Source organism: Malurus melanocephalus, unplaced genomic scaffold, assembly GCF_030028575.1.
Source record: "Malurus melanocephalus ecotype Western Australia unplaced genomic scaffold, MMel_1.1 scaffold_735, whole genome shotgun sequence".
NCBI classification, from domain to species: domain Eukaryota; kingdom Metazoa; phylum Chordata; class Aves; order Passeriformes; family Maluridae; genus Malurus; species Malurus melanocephalus.
Window position 1 is genome coordinate 216,000 of NW_026623967.1, and position 20,557 is coordinate 236,556.

At 38.1% G+C, this 20,557-nt stretch overlaps 1 protein-coding gene across 1 annotated transcript in view; it reads left to right on the plus strand.

Annotated features, from left to right (window-relative positions):
• LOC130584612 (protein furry homolog) overlaps window positions 1-20,557 on the plus strand; it is a 141,041-nt gene that overhangs the window by 104,689 nt on the left and 15,795 nt on the right. The window contains exons 37-46 of the mRNA XM_057384698.1: window positions 2,082-2,232; window positions 2,770-2,873; window positions 6,204-6,389; window positions 8,350-8,548; window positions 9,161-9,282; window positions 10,123-10,310; window positions 11,242-11,336; window positions 13,002-13,603; window positions 15,238-15,335; window positions 15,428-15,598. Of these exons, the coding sequence (XP_057240681.1) occupies window positions 2,082-2,232; window positions 2,770-2,873; window positions 6,204-6,389; window positions 8,350-8,548; window positions 9,161-9,282; window positions 10,123-10,310; window positions 11,242-11,336; window positions 13,002-13,603; window positions 15,238-15,335; window positions 15,428-15,598 (1,916 nt within the window). The remainder of the gene's footprint in view (window positions 1-2,081; window positions 2,233-2,769; window positions 2,874-6,203; window positions 6,390-8,349; window positions 8,549-9,160; window positions 9,283-10,122; window positions 10,311-11,241; window positions 11,337-13,001; window positions 13,604-15,237; window positions 15,336-15,427; window positions 15,599-20,557) is intronic.

Here is a 20,557-nt window from a genome sequence, read left to right on the forward strand (position 1 = left end):
TTGTCTGTGTCTTTCTAGGGCTGCAGCTACTTAAAATGTTTCACCAGATGTTAATTGAAGTACTGGCACTAATCTGATCTGTATGAACAATCTTTCAAAACAGAACAATGTTTATATTATCAAAACAGCCTTCACAAATATCTGGTTTTGACAAGAGCTTAGATAAAAGGTTAAAAAATACTGACATTTTCTTTGCTCTTTTGGCATGTCTCCTCCAGCCAGTGCCCATATTTTTTTTCCTGCCTGTACCTGCAAGCTTTATAGTGCCATGAATATTTATGCAAAGTGTGCTTCTCACAGGGGGATCCTGTAGCAAATAAATGAATACCTAGATAGAAAATACGATGTATTTTACTTAGCTACTGAAATTTATATGGAATTCTAATAGAGAAGAGTAATTCTTACACCTCTTGTCATTCTACAAGATACGTAATGCAACTTTCATTAGGAAAGCACAACTCGCTACCTCTGACAGGCAGTGCAGGCTGTGAAGGATTTGGTGGTGTGGCTTCTCCCCTCTCTCCAGTCTGCTTGAACATACATGTATTGTTGAGGATATAAATGGGGAACATAGCTCTGCATCACAGAATTCTAGGTCTTGAAATGAACTTCATGAAGATGTGTTCTGTGAAACACTTAAATTGGTAGAAATAAGTAGTTCCTGTGCAGTGCTTTTTCTGTGAAAAGCATCTGGCAAACAGTATCTGGTTAATCCTCAGAAGAAGAATGCGTGAAAGTGCTGTACTTTGCTACATTATTAAGTCCGTTTATTCTTCCTTATCTGTAACTAATCAATCATCCTCCAGAGGATTTAAGTAGAGGTCTAAATCATACAAATACAAATACAAAGTATTCCTTAAAACACTCACAAATGGTAGTTATAAAATTTGACAATCTACAAATAATTGGAGGAGCAGCTACTGCATTGAAGCTCTCCAGAAAATGTGGAAATCTGAAGATGTTTTTCCAGAACTGAAAGGTGATATGCATTAGAAAAAGGCAGTTCTGATACTTTTGTAGGCATCAAAACAGTTTTGTGTCCCATGGGAAAGTGGACAAGCCTCAGATATGCGCTGTTAAAAAAAAAACAAAAAAAAAAAAACAAAAAAACCAACACCAAAACTGTACAGTGCTGAGAGTTTCAAGTTTACCTAAAATACAAAAACATAACAAAACAAATAAGCAAATATGCAAACCAAGACACAAAAGGAAGAAACAGAACAAAAAATAACACTCATTGAAACTTCATAAAGGGCAATGTTGGAATGTACATCAAAAACGGATCTGGGAAGGATACTGTCCATGGCAGCATAATGCAGACCTCAGAAATAAAAACTGACCAGTGGGAGCATTGAGAGGAATGAAAGGGAACAAAATACAGAAGAGATGAACAAAACTGCGCAGCTGAGGCAAGACAGAAAGTGGTGGAAGAATAATTTACTTGACCCACATCATTGCAGATAAACAGGTGGAAGAAAAAACCTCAGTGCTCATTAACAAACAACAGCTGTCATGCTAAAGCAAACTTAAATACATATTTGAGAAATTCAAGGTATAATTCATCCACGTTGAAAGAAAATTATCCTGAAGGTGTTTTTTTTGTTCCTTATGTCTCCTTTCTAATTCAGGATATTTAACTTCTGCCTTTGTAGCATTGCTTAGCAGGGCACTGGTGAGGTGTTGCAAGAATGTGTCACTGTTACACTGCTCCTTGCAGCAGATGGCTTCTGACAGCAGCTTTGTTGACTGAACTTTTCCCTCGTTTTTGAAGAGAAACTCTGCTGCTTGGTGCATTGTGGATCTGGATCCAAAGCTACTAAGTGACAGCAGGGATTCAGCTGCCGATCCTACCGTTCAGTGCTGTCTGCCTGGAATCTCTTTAAATTTCCAGCAGCATGAAAGAGGGATTAAAAATGCATCACTTGTGATTGAACACAGGAATTTGCAAACCTCATGGCATCTTATCACATTATTCCAAACAGCTGAACTCATATGTTAGCATAAAATCTATTTTAGTATTTCTCGAAAATGGGTAACCAGGCTGGAGTTGTATGCACTTTTTTTAATGCTTTTCCATGCAGATGATCCTGTTTCTCCATATACAAGCTGGTTATTGAATATTGTTGAAACCAAACAGCCACATCCCCTGCCCATGCCTTACAATGGAGGATGTTGGGCACCACTTGTGGACTATCTCCCAGAAACCATCACACCTCGGGGACCCCTTCATAGGTGAGCAGTTTCTCATTCTGACATTTCAGACAGTGAGATGCTTCCTCTCAGCTGTTGACCAACACCTATCCAACTGTGTAACCACTCAGAACATCTGAAAATCATACATTCTATTTCTTCTGGTTTCCAGTGCAAAAATCAGCATGCAATGAAAGCTCAAAATTCTACCAGATTTCTACCATAAAGCCTATTTACAATGTAGGACATCACTTACAAGAATAAGATTGATGAAACAGCTGAAACAGAAAAAGAACATTTCTTTTTCCCAGGCCTCTGTGCCTGTTATTCATGGCACTTTGATCTTTTATTCTAACTAGGCCATACATATTCTGAAATTCCTCTTTTACATTATTTGTATTGACAACAATAGATTTTTTAAGTAATGGGTACTTACTTGCTTGATACTGGAGCTAAGATGCTTCAGCATCAATCATGCCGAGAATATTATTTATAGATTGTGTTTTTCTTCAGAAATAGGTATCCTGTTTCTGCTTTTCCATTTCCCATTTGAAACTGAATCTGTGGTTTAACTTCCAGGTGCAATATTGCTGTTATCTTCATGACTGAGATGGTAGTGGATCACAGTGTGAGAGAAGATTGGGCTCTTCACCTCCCGTTATTGCTACATGCTCTCTTTTTAGGTAAGACCAACAGAACAAGAAACAAAGTATAAATGTACTCCTGTCCTTTTGCTTTAGTTTTGCTGAAGATGTAGAACTGTGTTTGTTACAGTTTGATTATGATTTCATTCCTCCACCCTAAAAGCAAAAGCCCAAGGCARTTGCAGTCTGTAAATTGGTCTCAAAACTTTTGAATATTTTGGCCAATTTCACCCAAATTCGAGAGGTGTGTAGAAATTTGAAGATGATTTACTTCCTAAAATATGTCTAAAATGCGTGGCATGGCCCCCTGCAAGAAGAGCAGGTGAAACTCATGACTTTGTCCGTCTTGGTTTGTGATGACAGTCTATACATTCCATGGGATGTGGACTACACACATCTGTGCTGTCTTGCCCTGACCAGAGAGAGCCAGGATTACTGTACTGCAGAAGTAGTGGAGGTAGGGCAGAGACCACTGRGAAGCAAAGCTTCATTAATTGTGATGCTAATGAAGTACATTATCATCAGTGTGTTCCCTTACTTACCTGAGCATTGAGGCACAGCTTTTCCCCCACTGTTATGTCTGTTCCTGACTGTGTCACAGTTCATCTGCAGGGGGTTACCTTCCTTGTCCTGCCATTTAACATTACGGAAAGTGAGTGGCCTAATTTTTTTAGCAAACAAGGTTATTTAGTATTATAAAGCCATTTCCTAACCTTCATGGTTGAGGAATAATAGTGTTCACAAATAAAAACAGCCAGGCAGTTGTGAAACAAATTTATTATAACTGAGATCACAGTTATAATAAATAACAATTCACTTTTCATTCCGTCACCATAGTTGCCACTAAGTCTATTCACGGTCAGTCTGGGAAGAGTTTGCTGAACAGCGGGAAAAAGGAGATTAAATTGGGGTGTTATAGCACMGTGGTAAAATACTAAAATACTTTGTTCTCCTTTACTGCTATTCTGTTGCCAACTGTTCTGTTGAAAATTCTTTGATTAAATAGGGTTTTGTATATCAGTACATTGATTTCACAAACTTTTAATGAAACTCAGGACTAACAAAGCAGGGTTGTGTTTGATGAGACTCCCAGAGTCAGTTTCAATGTGATATTTCACATATATTCATCCCTTAAAATTTGCTTTGTGGCTGCCCGTGACAACTTCTTCATTTTTTTGTCTATTTCTATGAACTTTCTTAGTGTAAGAGGGAGCTGAAAGATAACTGGGTAATTTTATGGATCAAATCAATAGCATTAAMTGATCAAACAATTTACTATGATTTATAACAAGTGTGAGAAGACTAGTGCTTACACTTAGAAACTGTCACAAGAATGAATGAATAACTTAAGAAGGAGTAGCACACARCATCATGATCACTTCAGTTAAGACAGCTTTAAGGAGCCATCAGGGAGCCATGCAAACAAACATACGCATAAACAGAGTTACAATAGAAGTAATCCATTATAAAAATACCTTTAGTTATTTGCACAGTAAGGTTTCAACACTAAAGGTTTTTAATAAGAAATAAATAGAAATTTATTGATACCATTTGAGACAATCCCTTGGTTGAAAACTCTCAATTTTAAAATGTGAAATTAAAGTTAAATGTGTCTGGTTTAGCAGTAACTAAAGTGAGATCACAGCTTTCAGGTTACAAATTGAGTTTTATACCTCCTGTGGAAAATTCTTCCACATAGAGCTCTTGTGATGTTGTAAGGAAGTTATGCTACACATTAGCCAAAGGTATGAATGTAATTAAAAATTGAGTATTGCTGTCCTGTTGGAGTGTGAGCAGGCAGATGCATGTGACTGAAAAGCAAACTAGAAACTAGTATGGTGGCTAGCTGGAGAGCTGGTACCCTTTCATTTATTGGGAGGAGGGAGAAAATGTTAAAATGAAATAATTTTGCAACACGTATGTGTTTGATGGGCTTTTGAGTGGTTTTTAGTACTGTTGGTGAAGTCAGACAAGCAGACTGCTGGTTTGGACTTGTCTGTCTCTTTTGCAACCAGTGTGAAATGAGTTGAACAGCTAGACTCCTTTCCCATGGAAATGTGTCCATGTCACAGAAGCTTACCCTCCTTGGAATTCCTCCAGTTTAAAGCACTGGACAAGCACAAAGACTGAACTGTCCTAGTTAGCAGATCTGTGCCAATGCTTTCATACAATCTTGGGGTTTAATAAAATTTCAGCTACAAGTGTTGCCAATATAGAAGTTATTTTCAACTAAAATAACTTTTTATTTTCAACTAAAATAACTTTCTATTTTTTCAGCTGTATGTTAAAACAAGGGAGGATGGGTTCATTCATTCATCTCCTGGCAGCTGGAAGTAAATGGAGACAGGAGAGTAGGAGCAGAAACCTTAAGAAGCCTAAAAAGAGATGGGTAGGATGGCCTCAGCTCTTTTGGAGGAGGCTGTTGGGAGATGAGTAAGGCCAAGGGTCACAGGACCTCCAAAGAATTGCCCTGAGGAGCCAAAGGCACAGCGTTCAGACTGTGGCAGTACGAGCATGGTTGCAGGCCAGACAAGAACCAGCATGACTGAAGTGTATCAGAAAACTCCTGACTTGAAAGATCTGCTGGCTGCTGCCACACAGAGTAATGAAGTAGCTGCTTTTTTAAAGAGGAATATATCCTGAGAAGAGAGGAGTTGAAGAAGAAAAAATTAACTTTTTCCACACCAAAACTACTCCTAAAGAGAAGAAAGTATTTTTAAATATACTTCAAGAAACTTCAAAGTACTGAGATTCAAAAAGAGATTACTAAAACATAGTGCAGAAATATCTGTTTTCTTTTTATTTGTAATTTGTGAAGTATTAAGGCTGTTTTAAAAGCTTACAGACAGCAGTAGTGTAAACCAAAACAGTCTTTCAGTGCTAGACCTTCAGTTTGAGTGCTACATCCTGAGTTGAGGGCTAATTTCTCATGCTGCTCACTGGTAGTTGAAGTTATTTTTCATGTGATTTTTCTGTCAGTTCCTGTCTTAATAAATTAGTATCTGACTTTTACAGTTTCTTTCTAAATCTGATGTCTGCACAAGAAAGCCAGATACTGTGGGAAGCAATGTAATTAAAACCATCATTTKTAAAGGTTTTCCAAACCTGTCAAATTAACACTGCAGTGAGGGAGAATGCTTAAAGCTGTATTACCATTCACTGTACCTTTCTATGGGACCTCACACTGGAAACTAAATATACACATTCATTTAAGTAASAGCACTGGTGACTGTGTCTGGAAATACTACATCTTTTTATGGTTTATTTGCACTGTTGTTGTGAACTGCCTTGGAATTTTTGCTATTTCTGGAATGTGAACTTGTTTGTTATTACTTCATGTTCAGAGATTGATGTAACCTTTTCGTTTAGGTCTTGACCATTACCGCCCAGAGGTCTTTGAACACAGTAAAAAGTTACTTCTTCACCTTTTGATTGCATTGTCTTGCAATAACAACTATCAAGCGATTGCCTCAGTGCTTCTTCAGACCAGAGAGATGAATGAGACCAAGACTCTGACAATACAACCAGCATACTTACCTGAATATCTTTACACAGGTAATGTAGCCAGAAAAGGAACACTGTATCATACTGACAGGTTTTGATAAATCAAAGTAATGAAGTTGCAAATATGAATGATTCTCATTAACATTAATTCCACTACCCTAGAGATGCATGCAATTTATTACTAGATAACTTTTCAGGAAAGTGAGAAAGTTATCTGATGTAAGACAAAATGTGTAAAGTGATATTTTAAAATTAATAGGGCTAATAACTTCCCGATTCCCCCCTCAGGGAGCTAGGGCTACTTTAAATGAGACCAATCATTCCTCAACCTTAAGAAGAAGTGAATAAATAATTCCAATAATTCTAGAAAGAGCAGCAAGAATGTGCAGCTCAGATTTTCCATTATTAAGTTAAATTTCGCATGATGCACACCCTCCTTTATATCACAGATACACTTAATTTCTGTCCTGAAATCTATTTCTACATTAAGAGGTTTACTTCAGACCTCTGCTGAAGTCAATGTTCTATCTCTTTTAACAATTTACCTGGTTTTAAGGTGTTGGTTGGGAGCAGTTTGTAGAAAGCTGCTGGTTAGTTTTACTGTTGTCATATAATATTAATAAAAGCAAGTGTACTTTTGAGTTTTGAAAGAATCGCAGAGCCAATATAGAGTTATAGATGTAAGATTAGTTGTCTGGAAGAGGGTGAGGAACATTACCATACAGTGAAAAGTAAAGATTCTCAAATTAGTGGCATTTCCATTGTTCTTTAGGAAGTCATAAGTAATTTGGCTTTGTGAGGCCTATTACTTGATAACTTAATTTCTTTTTTTTTTTGAGACACAACAATATTATTTTAAAGTAATGAGCAGAAAGGATAGGTATTTTAGATTGTTGAATTATTTAGGCAAAAAAAATCATTCTGAATAACTTTTGTGAAAAATTATCTCACATTAATTTCTTGTATTGAGTTGGGTGGATTTTTTCCCAGTGCATCTTTATGGATTATTAAATACAATTCTATTTAAAGAATAAAATTCTTACATTAAAATGAAATTACTGCTTTTCTGCCAAAGCAAAAAACTGTTTTCATTCTTGTCTGAAAAATGTAATTGGTACCCTGAGTCTGGTCCTCTGAAGTTCAAGAAGTTACCAAGACTTGATATTTTGGACTTTTTTTAGCAGCTAATATAAAGAGTGACAGTGTGGGTGAGCAGCTGTAGCAAAGAATCCTGACTGAAAATACTTCAACCCTGATTTGTTCCATATAATGTCAGGCAACTAAACTGAGAGTCTTCTGATCTGCAGTGGATTTTGTCCTGCTCCCATTTTTCACACAAGGCCATTCTTTTCTGTTGTAGTCTAACATGACTAGAAGTCTAACCTTGAGAAAACAGCTCTTCGTTTCTAATTTTAACTCTGAAACTGTGGCAAGATTTTGATCTAGCAGAACTTTTATTCATGTTTCATCCTAATGCTGAAAATATTTYGTATAACTACTGCAGTGGTTAGTTACTAAAGGTGTTGAACAGAAGCCTTGAACATTTGTATCTTGATTTTCATTACATTTGTAAAATTACGACAGCATAACTGTCCCAAAAATTCCATCCTGCAGTTTTTTTCCACATCAGATTAGCCCAGAGAAGTGAACTGTGCATGCACTTCCCCAACTTCTAAATTCACTTTATGAAAAATCCTACTTCTGAATGTAAAATGCCATAGAACATTTGTTTTCCAAGTACTGTTGTCCTTGTGCAGCAAAAAAAGAAATAGAAATCTTGACTTTGATTTGATGTTTTTATTTTATACTGGATTCTACACATTTAGAAACTAAGTACCATATTCATTCCCATCAGCATTTGAGGGTTGTTGTATTCTACAGGTGTTCCCCACATTTTCCAGCGGAAAGTTTCGGCTACTGACTCTGGAAAGAGCAGCTTGGCAGACACTTCCATCTGCAAAGCTGGCCTAGCAGTGCATTTCACCTTTATCTCCTCCCTTTTGGCTGGCAGGTGGCTTTGACTTTCTGCGGGAATACCAGTCATCCCCGGTGCCAGACTCTGGCTTGAGCTCCAGCTCCACCTCCTCCAGTGTCAGTCTGGGAGGCAGCAGTGGAAATCTGCCACAGATTACACAAGAAGCTGAGGACATGGACACTGCTGCTGAATCAGATGAGAAAGCAAACAAATTAATTGAGTACCTGACAACCAGGTAATGGAGATGAGCAGAGGATGTGTTTGTGCTCAAAATGCATACTTTTATGTAGCAACTTAAAGGAAAATGGCTGAGCTTTAATAGTAATTACAGACTCCCATTTCTCTTTTATCGATACATTTCTATTGATACTCACAGTAAYTGGTAGGTACTTAAAAGCATTGAAGTGTCAGGAAAAAACAGAAAAAAGTCTTAATGGAAGTCTTGACAGAAATAAAATGTTTAATTGACCGATGGTTTTATGTTCAGCAAATAACTGATAAAAGAAGACAGCTTTATGATTATAAAATAAGATATAAAGTGTACAGGACATAGTAAACAACCATAGTGAAACTAATATTAACTACCAACTAGAGCCAGCAGATCCTAGGCACAATTTTAAATTGAAAAACTGAGGTTTGTGCTGCTCTCTACACAACATAGCTTGTATTTTAAAATACAGCATAGGAATATTTATTTAATTATACTTAAAATTCTGTTCAGTTGCATGTTTTCGAGGTCACAGCCCTGGAAATATCTTTGTGCCTGTACAGATTATATATTTTAACTGATTATGTGTATTTCAGATAACTCAAAGAAATTTTGCATTTTGTTATGTATTTCTTTAAGGGCATTTGGTCCACTTTGGTGCCATGAAGATATCACTCCCAAAAATCAAAACACCAAGAGTGCTGAACAGCTCACTAATTTTCTCCRCCATGTTGTGTCTGTCTTTAAAGATTCCAAGTCAGGTAGTAAATATTTTCCTTTCATACCTAAAAAAATACTCCCTCATGGCCATACTWAATGTTTATCCTGTGACATAGTAGATCTGCTTAAGCAGAAGCACAATAAATGTCTTAAGAAGGATGTATGACATACAAAATAATTGCTTTAAAACAGTCATGTTAGATTAAACTGTAGCTAAATGTTGAATTGACTGTTTCTTCAAAGCTGTTGGTAGAAAGCCTTCTGATTGATTCTGCCAGATAAAATCTCCTCTTCTCTGTCCTGTTGGTAAAATACAACACAGCTACTAAGTAAATGTACTTTGTTAAATTTCTTCTGGCAGTAATAGTTTAGTTTTCATTTATTATGTTTTTAGAACTTAGGAAATGTGCTGATTGTATTTTGAAAACCAACACAGACACTAATTAAATATCTTCCAAGATCAAAGCAGAATGCAGCATCAGTGTTTGCATGAAAGATCTTATCCAAAGCCTTCTGAAGCTAATAGAAAGACTCCTAATGAAACTTGGCTTTAGGTTTGGGAGTTTTCAGGAGTTACCATTGCTGCCAGCAAGAATAGGGGATGGCTTGAAAGTCTGTCCAGGAGTTGCTAAAAAAAAATCTGGTTGTTAATTTCATACTCAGAATTTTATTTTGCAGTTGAATTTCTTGCATTCTCTGCAAAATAGCTGTAAAATTCTCCAAAGCACAGACATTTCTGCATCTCCATTTCTCACAGGGTTTGCATCRTACACTAATGAGCACATCCTCCTCAGAGAGTAGGTTCAGCCTGTTTATGACCCACAGTAAAGTCTGTAATAAGAAAGGGGGAAAAAGAATTGACGTTCTCTTCTTTTGCTTAGGTTTTCACTTGGAGCAGCATCTGAGTGAAGTTGCTTTACAAACAGCTCTTTCAAGCTCTTCCAGACATTATGCTGGTCGCTCTTTCCAGATATTCAGGGCCCTAAAGCAGCCCCTTTCTGCACATGCGTTGTCTGATCTCCTGTCAAGACTGGTGGAAGTTATTGGCGAGCATGGAGATGAGATTCAGGTATGAATGTGTAAATAACGCTTCTTTGTGCTGTTAATTCAGTGCATACTTAATTTAAAATTACCATTTTAACAAGGTGTTCTGGAGTCAAGTGATGAAGAWTAAAATGTAGCCTTAGAAAAGGTTACTTCTGAGTTTGCTGAATTCATATCTACCTTATCTAAGCCTTCATCAGGCTGTGGCAATCTTACATAGCTCTAAACAGAACAACTAAGAAAACATGTCACTCAAATGAAATCTTCATGATGCCCATTTTATCCTTTTTCAACTTCATTAATTTGGACTTAAGGAATCCATCATTGTGTGGTGAGGTAATCTCACAACATGAAGTAGACACCATCTCATTCCTCATGTTAAAATGTTAACATCTTTTGGAATAAAGAAATCTGCACCATCCATAAAGCTTACATGGACTTATTTTGATCCAGACCTTTCACTGCACTACGATGTTCACTCTGTTTAGCTAAACAGACTGAAATTTTACAAACAGATACTATTTATTGCAAGATTCAAGACTTAGCAAAGAGAAATGCTAGCTCTTAGTAAGAAATAGACTGACATGGCCTCCATATTTTACTTAGGTAATGAAACTGCCACAAGATGACAGTAATACTCTGTCACAACTGCTTGTGTAGAAGTAAATCAGTGACCTGCAAGTCAGAGGTTCAGTGTGCCATTACCAATCCCTTGATGAGATATGTGCCCTTCTTGCATACCTTCATAGATCATTCAGAGGCAGAAAATAAAACACACTTGTAGTGACATTCTAATGTTCAGGGCAGTGGCTGTTGGCTGTGATGTGAATGCTGATCTTTTTTTAGGAGAAATTACAGGTTTTCCATAGGTGCCTGTTCCTTTTATGAACTGAAGAGTTTTAAATGCTACTTTTTAAAATGTCTTTGTTAAAATGCTTAACATCCTGCCTTGATAGGGGTATGTAATGGAGGCACTGCTTACTTTGGAAGCTGCAGTGGATAATCTGTCTGACTATTTGAAGAACAGTGATCTTCTGACGGTGTTATCACGGTAAGAACCTGTTCTCCTAACTGTGATTTTGTCACTGTTTCATGACATTAAGTATTCAATTCTGCAGCCTAACAGCAAAAATAATTTTTATAAGACTGAGCTCATTTGTAACTGTCCGAGAACCAGACTATAAGCGCATTTCAGCCAAATTTTGCCATCGTTGAAATAATGTTGATGCAACGAATAAAACTTTACAATGTGTTGTAAATTCTACCATGCTGTCACTTGTCTGTATCATACTTTGCCATCCTTTAAAATACTGTATTTTTGCACCTTTATATCATATCCTTGAAAACGTATTTGGGAAGGAATATGGGTTTTGTAATACTGGTTTCATACACGTCATCCTCAGGTGACATATTCCCCGAGAAATAAATGATCATGGTTTGTTCTCCTCAATCAAACCAGGGAGGATTTTGTCCCATGCAGACATGGATTTTGCTTGATGCGTAGATCATCCTTATGAAACTCTTGGCCTGAAAGTAGACTTTTGTGCTTGGATGGAAGTTGCAGGCTCCTTCTGTAGCATGARTGTTGATAGTACTGAGGGAGATTAATGTCTATCTAACTCCTACTAGTAACAACAGAATATGTAACATTTTTTTAAAATATTTATGCTTTACATGCAACACAAAAGTACAAGTGCTATCATTCCTGAAGCTAGCAAGCAGTGTGCTATGCCGTGGCAGAGCACAAGGCAGAGTAGAGCAGGGAAAAGATGCTTCTACTTTCTAAACTAAGAGCTGTTTATCTTTCCTTAGTGCACATTTCAGCAAAGAGCAAGATGGAACAAAGAATAGAAAATACTCCAGAATGTAGTGGGATGCAGTGTGCTTTGTCCTTGATTCTAGGATAGGATTCTCTTCACGTGCTATAGACAGTAGAGCCTCATAGTATATGAGGCAGGAATGGGATCAGAGAGTCAGGAATTAGCTGTTCTCCAGCAAACGTCCCTTGTGTGTATCAACACAGAGTGTTCATCTGTACAGATAATTGATAGGTATTGTCTGGATCACCACATGGTACTCCATGAGGAGGCATTAGTCATTGAAATAGAAAAACCTACGCTTTCTGTAAACCATCTTGAAGAGATCTTAGGATACAGGCAGGGGAGAATGCAATAACAACCAAATTTCTRAAGGGCCTGTACTGACAAGAGCCTGGACAACCACGTGACCGGTTTCTTGAGGATAACATGGTATATTTGTGGTTCTGCTTTTTTCTGTTTTTTCTGCCCATAGTTCTCACATTACCCAGTAAGCAACTGTGTGTTTGCCTGCCAGCTGTGCTGAGTTCAGGGCTTGCTCCATTGATGTTGGTATTTTAAAGACCAAAGTTGTTTTTGGTTCTGCTACTGTCCAGTTGGGAATTGCTATAAGTCACTTCACAGCTGTGTATTTCTTATCCCCATGTTATTCTTGCCTATTGACTGTAGCTACACCGGCTTTGGTTTGGTGCAGTGCCATGTGAATCTCATTTCTGTCATGTCTGTGGTGCTGGGTCTGTCTTCTGGAAAAAAGAAGGCAGACTGCAACAGATGGTTTGATGTTTGACTTTTCCTATTTAAATATTTATTTACAGTTCGATAAATGCTTGTCTCCAATGTGTAGCCTTTCAAGTTCTGCATTCACACATTGTAATGGATGTTATGTATCTTGGCTTCAGCTCATCTTCACCAGATTTGACATCAAACACTAAACTGACTGCAAAYCGAAAGAGCACAGGGCAGCTGAATGTGAATCCTGCAAGTGGTAACACAGCCACTGCTGAACGTAGCAGACACCAGAGGAGCTTCTCTGTACCCAAAAAGTTTGGAGATGTGGACAAGTCCTCAGACCCACCACGCAGTGCCACACTAGACAGGATTCAAGCATGCACCCAGCAAGGCCTGTCCTCCAAAACAAGAAGTTCGTCCTCTCTAAAGGACAGTCTCACTGATCCATCCCATATTAACAATCCAACCAACCTACTGGCCACCATATTCTGGGTTGCTGTGGCTTTGATGGAATCRGATTTTGAGTTTGAGTACCTAATGGCATTGCGGTTGCTGAATAAACTCCTGGCTCATTTGCCACTGGATAAAGCTGAAAACCGGGAGAAGTTAGAAAAGCTGCAAGGGCAGCTGAAATGGGCAGATTTCTCAGGACTTCAGCAGCTGCTCCTGAAAGGATTCACCTCCCTTACTACCACTGATCTCACACTCCAGCTCTTCAGTTTGCTGACACCAGTGTCTCGAATATCCATGGTGGACTCCTCTCAAGCTATAGGTAAAACCATTATGCTTTCCTCTCTTTCAGTTTCTGTTGCATTGACATTTTTTGACAGAGCTCATTCAGCTATTCAGCAAAACCAAAATGGCATATTTTTTTTTCTCTTTGAATGTAGAATAATGTACTTTTGCTTTGAGCTGAGTTGGCTTTTTTTGAAATTTCCTAGAAATAATAACTTGTTTCTAGAACATGAATCTATTGCACAATACAACTTTGGAGGAGAGAAATCGTATATTTAGCATTTAATTTTTAGGGCTTAGCAGCATGTAAAGTTTCTGAGTGCTGACAAACACATAAGGAGATACTGTCAAATCTTCTATAACCTATTCTGGTGAGTTTTTCTGTTGAACTGTTATCATACTATGTCAAACTGCTTGATTTTTAATTAGTATTTAATGGAATTTCCTCTAAAAGTATAAGAATCAGAAACTCTTGTACACTCTAGATAAACTACAAAAGCACTATAGTGAGTGAGGAGAGAGGTCTGGGTTATAGTGAAATAAGGTAACATTTTGAAATTCCCCATTATTTAGAGGAGTGACCACTTCTTAATTTTACTTCTTGAAGAGAGTTTTTGCATTGTTAAACATTTTTACTCCTCACYTTCAGTCAGAAACACAGATGCCAAGACAACTGTCTAGGCTTCTAAACTAAGTCATAACAAGCCTAGACACAGAGTAATGGGTTGAATGCCATTAACAGCCTGCCCATATCTGAGCACCTGTGTGGTGCCTGTGTTCCAGACTTTGGTTGGGCAATTCACACATAGGCTGTGACAGTACCATCATGAGGTATCTTTCTTTTCCCCTGAATATAGAGGAAGAGTATGGAAATCGTGATCCTAATTTCAGCAGCTTGGTTAATTGTGTAGAATGAAAGGGAATGAATGGTTAGAAAATTATTTTCATAGAACCAATTCTTTCTTTACAAAAAACAGATTGTGTGCAGATACAATTACTTGACTTCTGAGCTCCCACCTGAGCTGTAACAGCTTCTGTTACAGCTCCCTCTTACAGCTGCTGCCTGTATTTCATCAAACTACCTTGATCCATGAGTTGGTGCAAAAGAGGTGAATCCCAGTTCCAGACAGCACCTAGGCTAATTACAGCACCTRGAACTTGGTGTAGGAACCATCTCCTAGCTTGAAAAGTACCCACTCATCTGTTACATCAGGATTGTGGTTCACTGTTATTACCTTGAACAGTACAAAACAATGGAAGCTATGCCTGGCAGCCGACCAAAACAGTTGTTTATTAATCAATACTCACTGAATTTCTTCTTGTGTTTGAGCAGCTGTAGGGAAAATGCCACTGGTTAAGCCTGTCAATAACCCAGTTAAGTGGTAAATATGGAAATGATCCCCAATAGGAATGTGCAGTAGTGTTTGCAGAAATAGGCTCATGCTTTGCAAGAGGTTTTTTTTGCCTAAATGATATACTGGATTTTCAAATTAAGGCCCCTTTTAAGACAAATGTGGTATGGCCAGTGGTGTGAGCAACTTGGCAGGGTCTCTGTGAATTTATGGCTAATCTAATATTGAAACTGTGAAATCCCATGAAATACCAGCTTAGAGATCACTATGGCTCTTGCTGTTCAAAATATACATTTTGTTCTGTATTTTCCCATTCTAGGATTTCCACTGAATGTTTTGTGTCTCCTGCCCCATTTGATTCAGCATTTTGACAGCCCAAACCAGTTTTGTAAAGATATAGCTGAAAGGATTGCTCAGGTATCAAAATCATTTGCTGTTTTGTGTATCTCCAAAACCTGTAAATGCAGTTGCCTTATTTTTGATACATGTTGACATTTGTGTTTAATTAGGTTTGTTTGGAGGAGAAAAATCCCAAGCTATCAAATCTTGCCCATGTCATGACCCTTTATAAAACACACAGCTACACAAGGGACTGTGCTACCTGGGTAAATGTGGTTTGCCGTTACCTTCATGAAGCATTTGCTGACATTACTTTGAATATGGTTACGTATTTGGCTGAGGTAAGTTTTCAAAAACTTCTTGCTGTTCTAACTCTTCTCTTGCCCAACAGCCCAAAGAGATGAAGTGTGCCAGCAAATTACTGGGAGCTCTGCATCTGTTATTTATAATTAAAAATTAAAAGCAGAAATTGGCAGGAAAAAGCAGAGTTACTTTAAAAATCAATGTTGAACATTAAAATAAAAGTTGATACATCTTAAAACAGATTTCTTCATCAGCCAGTTAGATTTTCCAGAGTGAAAGTGAGAGGAAATTGAATGGYTTTTAGATTCCATTGAGGAAAATCAGACCAACTCCACAAGGAGTTTAGCAGCATAATAAGACATCACCTGCTATATAAGGATCTGGTTCTTGATACAAATTTGYATGCATACCTCTAATAGTGAATGGTATCATCTTGCTGCAAAGATTTTCCCGTGTTCATTGCTTTCTCCTAACATTTTGCATGTGTGGAGCATGGTGCTGATTCGGTGTTGTTATAGGGGATCCAAGGTTCAGTTCCATTCTTCAGCACAGCTGATTGTCATTCTGCCTCCTGTGTCACATCAGTATCAGGGCAACATTTTCTTTTAAGGATCTCAGATTTAGCCCTTCCTTGTTGAGTTGCCTTCAGTCYCCCCTCTTATGCAGGGAGAAGACAGTTCTGTATTCACAGAATCACATAACCATTTAGGCTTGAAGAGACCTTGAAGTTCATCAAGTCCAGCCCTAAACCTAACACTGCCAAGACCACCACTAAATCAGGTCCCTCAGTGCCACATCTACAYGTCTTTTAAATACCTCCCGGGATGGTGAGCCCACTCGCTTCCTGAGCAGCCTGTTCCAATGCTTGGCAACACTTTTCAAAAAGGAATTTTTCTTCATAGCCAATCTAATCTCTCCCTGACCTAACCTGAGGCCATTTCCTCTTATAATATCAATTGGAACTCTGGAAAAGAGTTCCCCCTCTCTACATAAATGAACTAGCTTCTGCCAAAGGATCTGTAAAAACTCCTTAGGCATCTCTGATCCTCKCTACTCACAGATTTTCAAGTGCTTGAAAGGTCAGGCACTGCTCCCACACTTACTTCAGAGCAAACTATGTCCTGCTACCTCAAGYTGCAATTCCTCACCTTGTTCACCCATGGAAGCTCTAAGTAAACAGTCACATATGATCTTAGCTCATGGTGGAAGCCATGACTCCCCTGTAGGGTGCTAAAACAAGACCTTGAGGCTTTTCAGTCTCTGGTCAAAGTTCCAAGACTCTGGAGAACTATTAGCTCCTCAAATGAAGAGCTCTTCATGACATTGAACCCTCCAGAGTCGAGTGTCTTCTTCACAGYAGAAGCTTGTATTGCTAATAAAAAAATGCCATAAAAACTGTATTTGTAATAAAGAAATGCTATAAAAGTGGAACTGTTTAAATTCTTTCTCCTTCGCTTTCCCAGCTTTAGAAAAGACTTTGCCCCTCTGTTTTCCCTCCAGCGCTCTGTGTACAGTCATGAGTACTGCAATATTCCCACAAAGGCTGTTGCTGGTGATCTCACACCCCATGGAATGGGTTTAGACATGCGCATGCAGACTCTTTTCTGTGCAGTTCCCCCTTGCTGTAGATTGGCACCACCTACTGTATCAACAGTGAGCCAGGCAGGTTTCTGACTGTAATTAAAACACATTCTTCATATAGCCCCATCAGCAGCAGGATGATAGCGTTGTAAGCACTGACTTCCTTTCTCTGTGTTTATATTGACTGCAGCTCTGTTGAGTCATGTCTGGAGAATATTTATATGGGCATAGAGTAGCTGCCAGTCTGGTGGAGTAGCAAGAGACAAGGAACCATCTTGTTCAGCTTGCTGTGGCCTTGAAATATTTTTTTCCAGCATTCAGAATGTTTCCTCTTCTTAATTGATCTCCAGACCAGAATAAATCATGTGCTCCTGTCTCGTATAACGCAGTGGGATACACTGTCAGTAGGTAAAGCCAAATAGGTTGACAGCCCAGCTGGGCAACGTGCACTTGCATGTTGTAGCCATACACAGCTTCAAGGGTCCTCATTCGGTCCCCAGCAATTGGGACAGAGGGAGATTATGAGACAGGCAGTGCTTAAAAATAACAAAGGAAATTGTATTGCAAGACCCTTCCAAACATAGGTGTAGCTTCAGAAGGAGATGTTGCAACACACATTAAGGCTGTGAAAACAAATGCTCTCAGCAGAAGTTTCAATTACTGCCATTTAGATAAAGCTTTGTATTTAACCTCTTTGATGGCAGGTTATTGAGGGGTATGATTCTAGCATAAAATAAGACATTCTGGTATTATCCAAAACTTACAGTGGCAAGTAGTGCTCCTTATTCAGTTTTACATAAGCTCCATTCATGAAAAAATTGTAATTTCTTCAAGAAATCTACTTGGGCATCTCAGTCTACAGATGGGGGAAAATCACTATTCAATAGTGCAGCAAAACTCTCACCTTCCRCGACCAAAATCAGATCAACATACAAAAACATCACTGAAAGCTTCAGTTTTGTGCTAGATTTTTGTGGAATAATTTTTAAAATTTAAAATTTATCATGAGTGCACACTCGTTCTAGGAACATATCTGAATTGACATGGGTTATGTTCCATGGGTTATGTCCAGGGTCATGCTTGAACTTAAGTAGGTAATGCGATTAATAGAAAAGGAACAAGAATCCATAGTACATAATATACTTACGGTAGACTTTTCCACTTCCTCCTAGTTAGATAAGGGATTGCTTATGATAGAAGCATAAGCATTCATAACATGTTCAAAACAAAGAGTCACTAGAAACCAAACCATCTGTATTGCAGGGGAAAGTATCCCTTATTTCAGACATTATCCCAGTAATGGCCTGTCTATCAGAGATGACTTTAGAAATGCCCTCTTTATTTCCTCAAAACATTTCTCTCCACACCCTCTGCCGTATTGGGAGGGGCAAAGAAAACTCTCCTCAGCAGTAGCATCCAGCAGCCCAGACAGCCCTTGAAAGAGAAGGCTCTCTGCTCCACTTAGTTCTGGATTAGTTGCTGCTTTAGGACGGGGGCAAATGTTGCTAATGCAGTGTGGATTCCTGAGCCCAGATAAGACCGCAGCAGTTACCACATGCTAACAAGAGAGGAATCCATAATTCTTCAAAGCAGGTCATATGTACCAGAGTAAAAAAACCTGCATTCTGAGGAGCAGTTGTGTTTCTTCTTACAAATACAATGGAAACTGTTGTCCTGGAATTCTCTTATCCAAATGATGTGTTACTACCACTGCATCTTGCTGCTGGTTTTGTTACTTCTGGCAGCAACAGACTTCATATCGTACCAAATGCATGTTGAAGTTGCTATTCTTTTTTTTTTAACTGAAATACTCTTTCTTATTTGAAATTCAGTGTGTATTTAAGTACACACTTGGTCTACCAACCACCACATATGTTGATATGAGCAAGTGAAAACTGACACAGTCCACAAATATGTCAAGTTTAAGGGCCAAGAGCTGTTTCAGTCTAAGAATTCTTTTGACAACAAATTTATGCAAACTATATATGCATAGTTTGTATACGTATATATGTGTATATATATATATATATATGTATACAATGGAAATCAGAAACGTTCAGAGATTAAGTTTCTGTAACAACTTTCTTAATATAATTCCTGTATTTTATAGATAAAATCCCTGTTATTTCCGAACAATTCCTTTCCCTGTCCCAAAAGGGATCATCTGATGTAACAGCCTCTGTCAGAGAATAAAAGAATTTTTCTGTCATCCAGATAGTTTCTTCTAATCCTACACTGAAATGGTATACTGGATGATGTGGTGGATCACATAAACTATTTGCAAACAAAGAATCAAACTTTCCATTGTAAGATCCTAATAGCAGGCAAGAAGAACTCAGTAACTCTGTTTTGCAGAAAACTTACTAAGCATATTTTCTCTCTCAGTAAAGGTATCTGAGGGGCTGAAGCAGGTTGCCATGCAGTACTTCTAATTTAAAAATTCTTACTGCCTATTTGTAGAGGAATAGATAAGCATAATGTGTTCCTTTTAGGGCRCTGTTAATGGACTTTGCTTGCTTTGTTTTATGAATCATTAATTGCTACTCACTTTTGCTGATGAAAGAAATGGGAAGGTACTTAGTGGGATAAGATAGGTTCCATTTTCCCTGGCATGAAGCATTCTCATTTATTGAAAGAAGCAGCCTTATCCTTCTAAAACCTTAGAAGGATATATTTAAAATTGCTGAAGTCCACTTGGGTAAGAGTTGAGATTTTTCTTTCACAGAAGACATGTGGCAGCTTAGAGTTTTTATAAGCAATTGTTTTCTAGATGCCAATACTCTAGTAGCCAATGTTAAAACTTTTTTGTCAGCCTCGATTGCATGGATGATGTCTAGTATTAAGGCTCTGGTAACTCCAGCAATAACATTTGATTGCCTCTGAAATTCCTGGAGTGGGACAGTGCCTGTTACCAGTGAAAGATCATGCTGCCTTCCAGGAAATTTTCAGCTGAGATATTCACACATACACAAATCATGGCTGTCTATATGCCTCTGGAATTGCTGTCACATATATGTATGAGCACAGTTTCATTTCCAAGGTTCATTGTAGTATTCTAGAACCTACACTGAAAATTCTGGGATTTAGATCAAGCCCTTCTTTGTGTTAATCTCTACAGTAAGACAGCCCAGGGACTCCACCTCCTCCTCAACAGAAAATGTTTCTTTGGCACTTCCAGCCAGTGAGCACTGGCAGTGAAGTATATTTGATAAATATTTATTGATGTCTGAATAGTAGTATTTTTGTTTCCTCAGCATGTTTTCTTTTTTCTCATTGAATCCCAGCAAATGTWGACATAAAAAGATACTTCCCTGTTTTTGTTGGATGTGCTTACCCAGTTTGAGTGTAAATTCTACTGACCAGTTTACTCAACTGCTGAATGTGTTTTCTGGATAAGTTAGGACAGGCATACATAA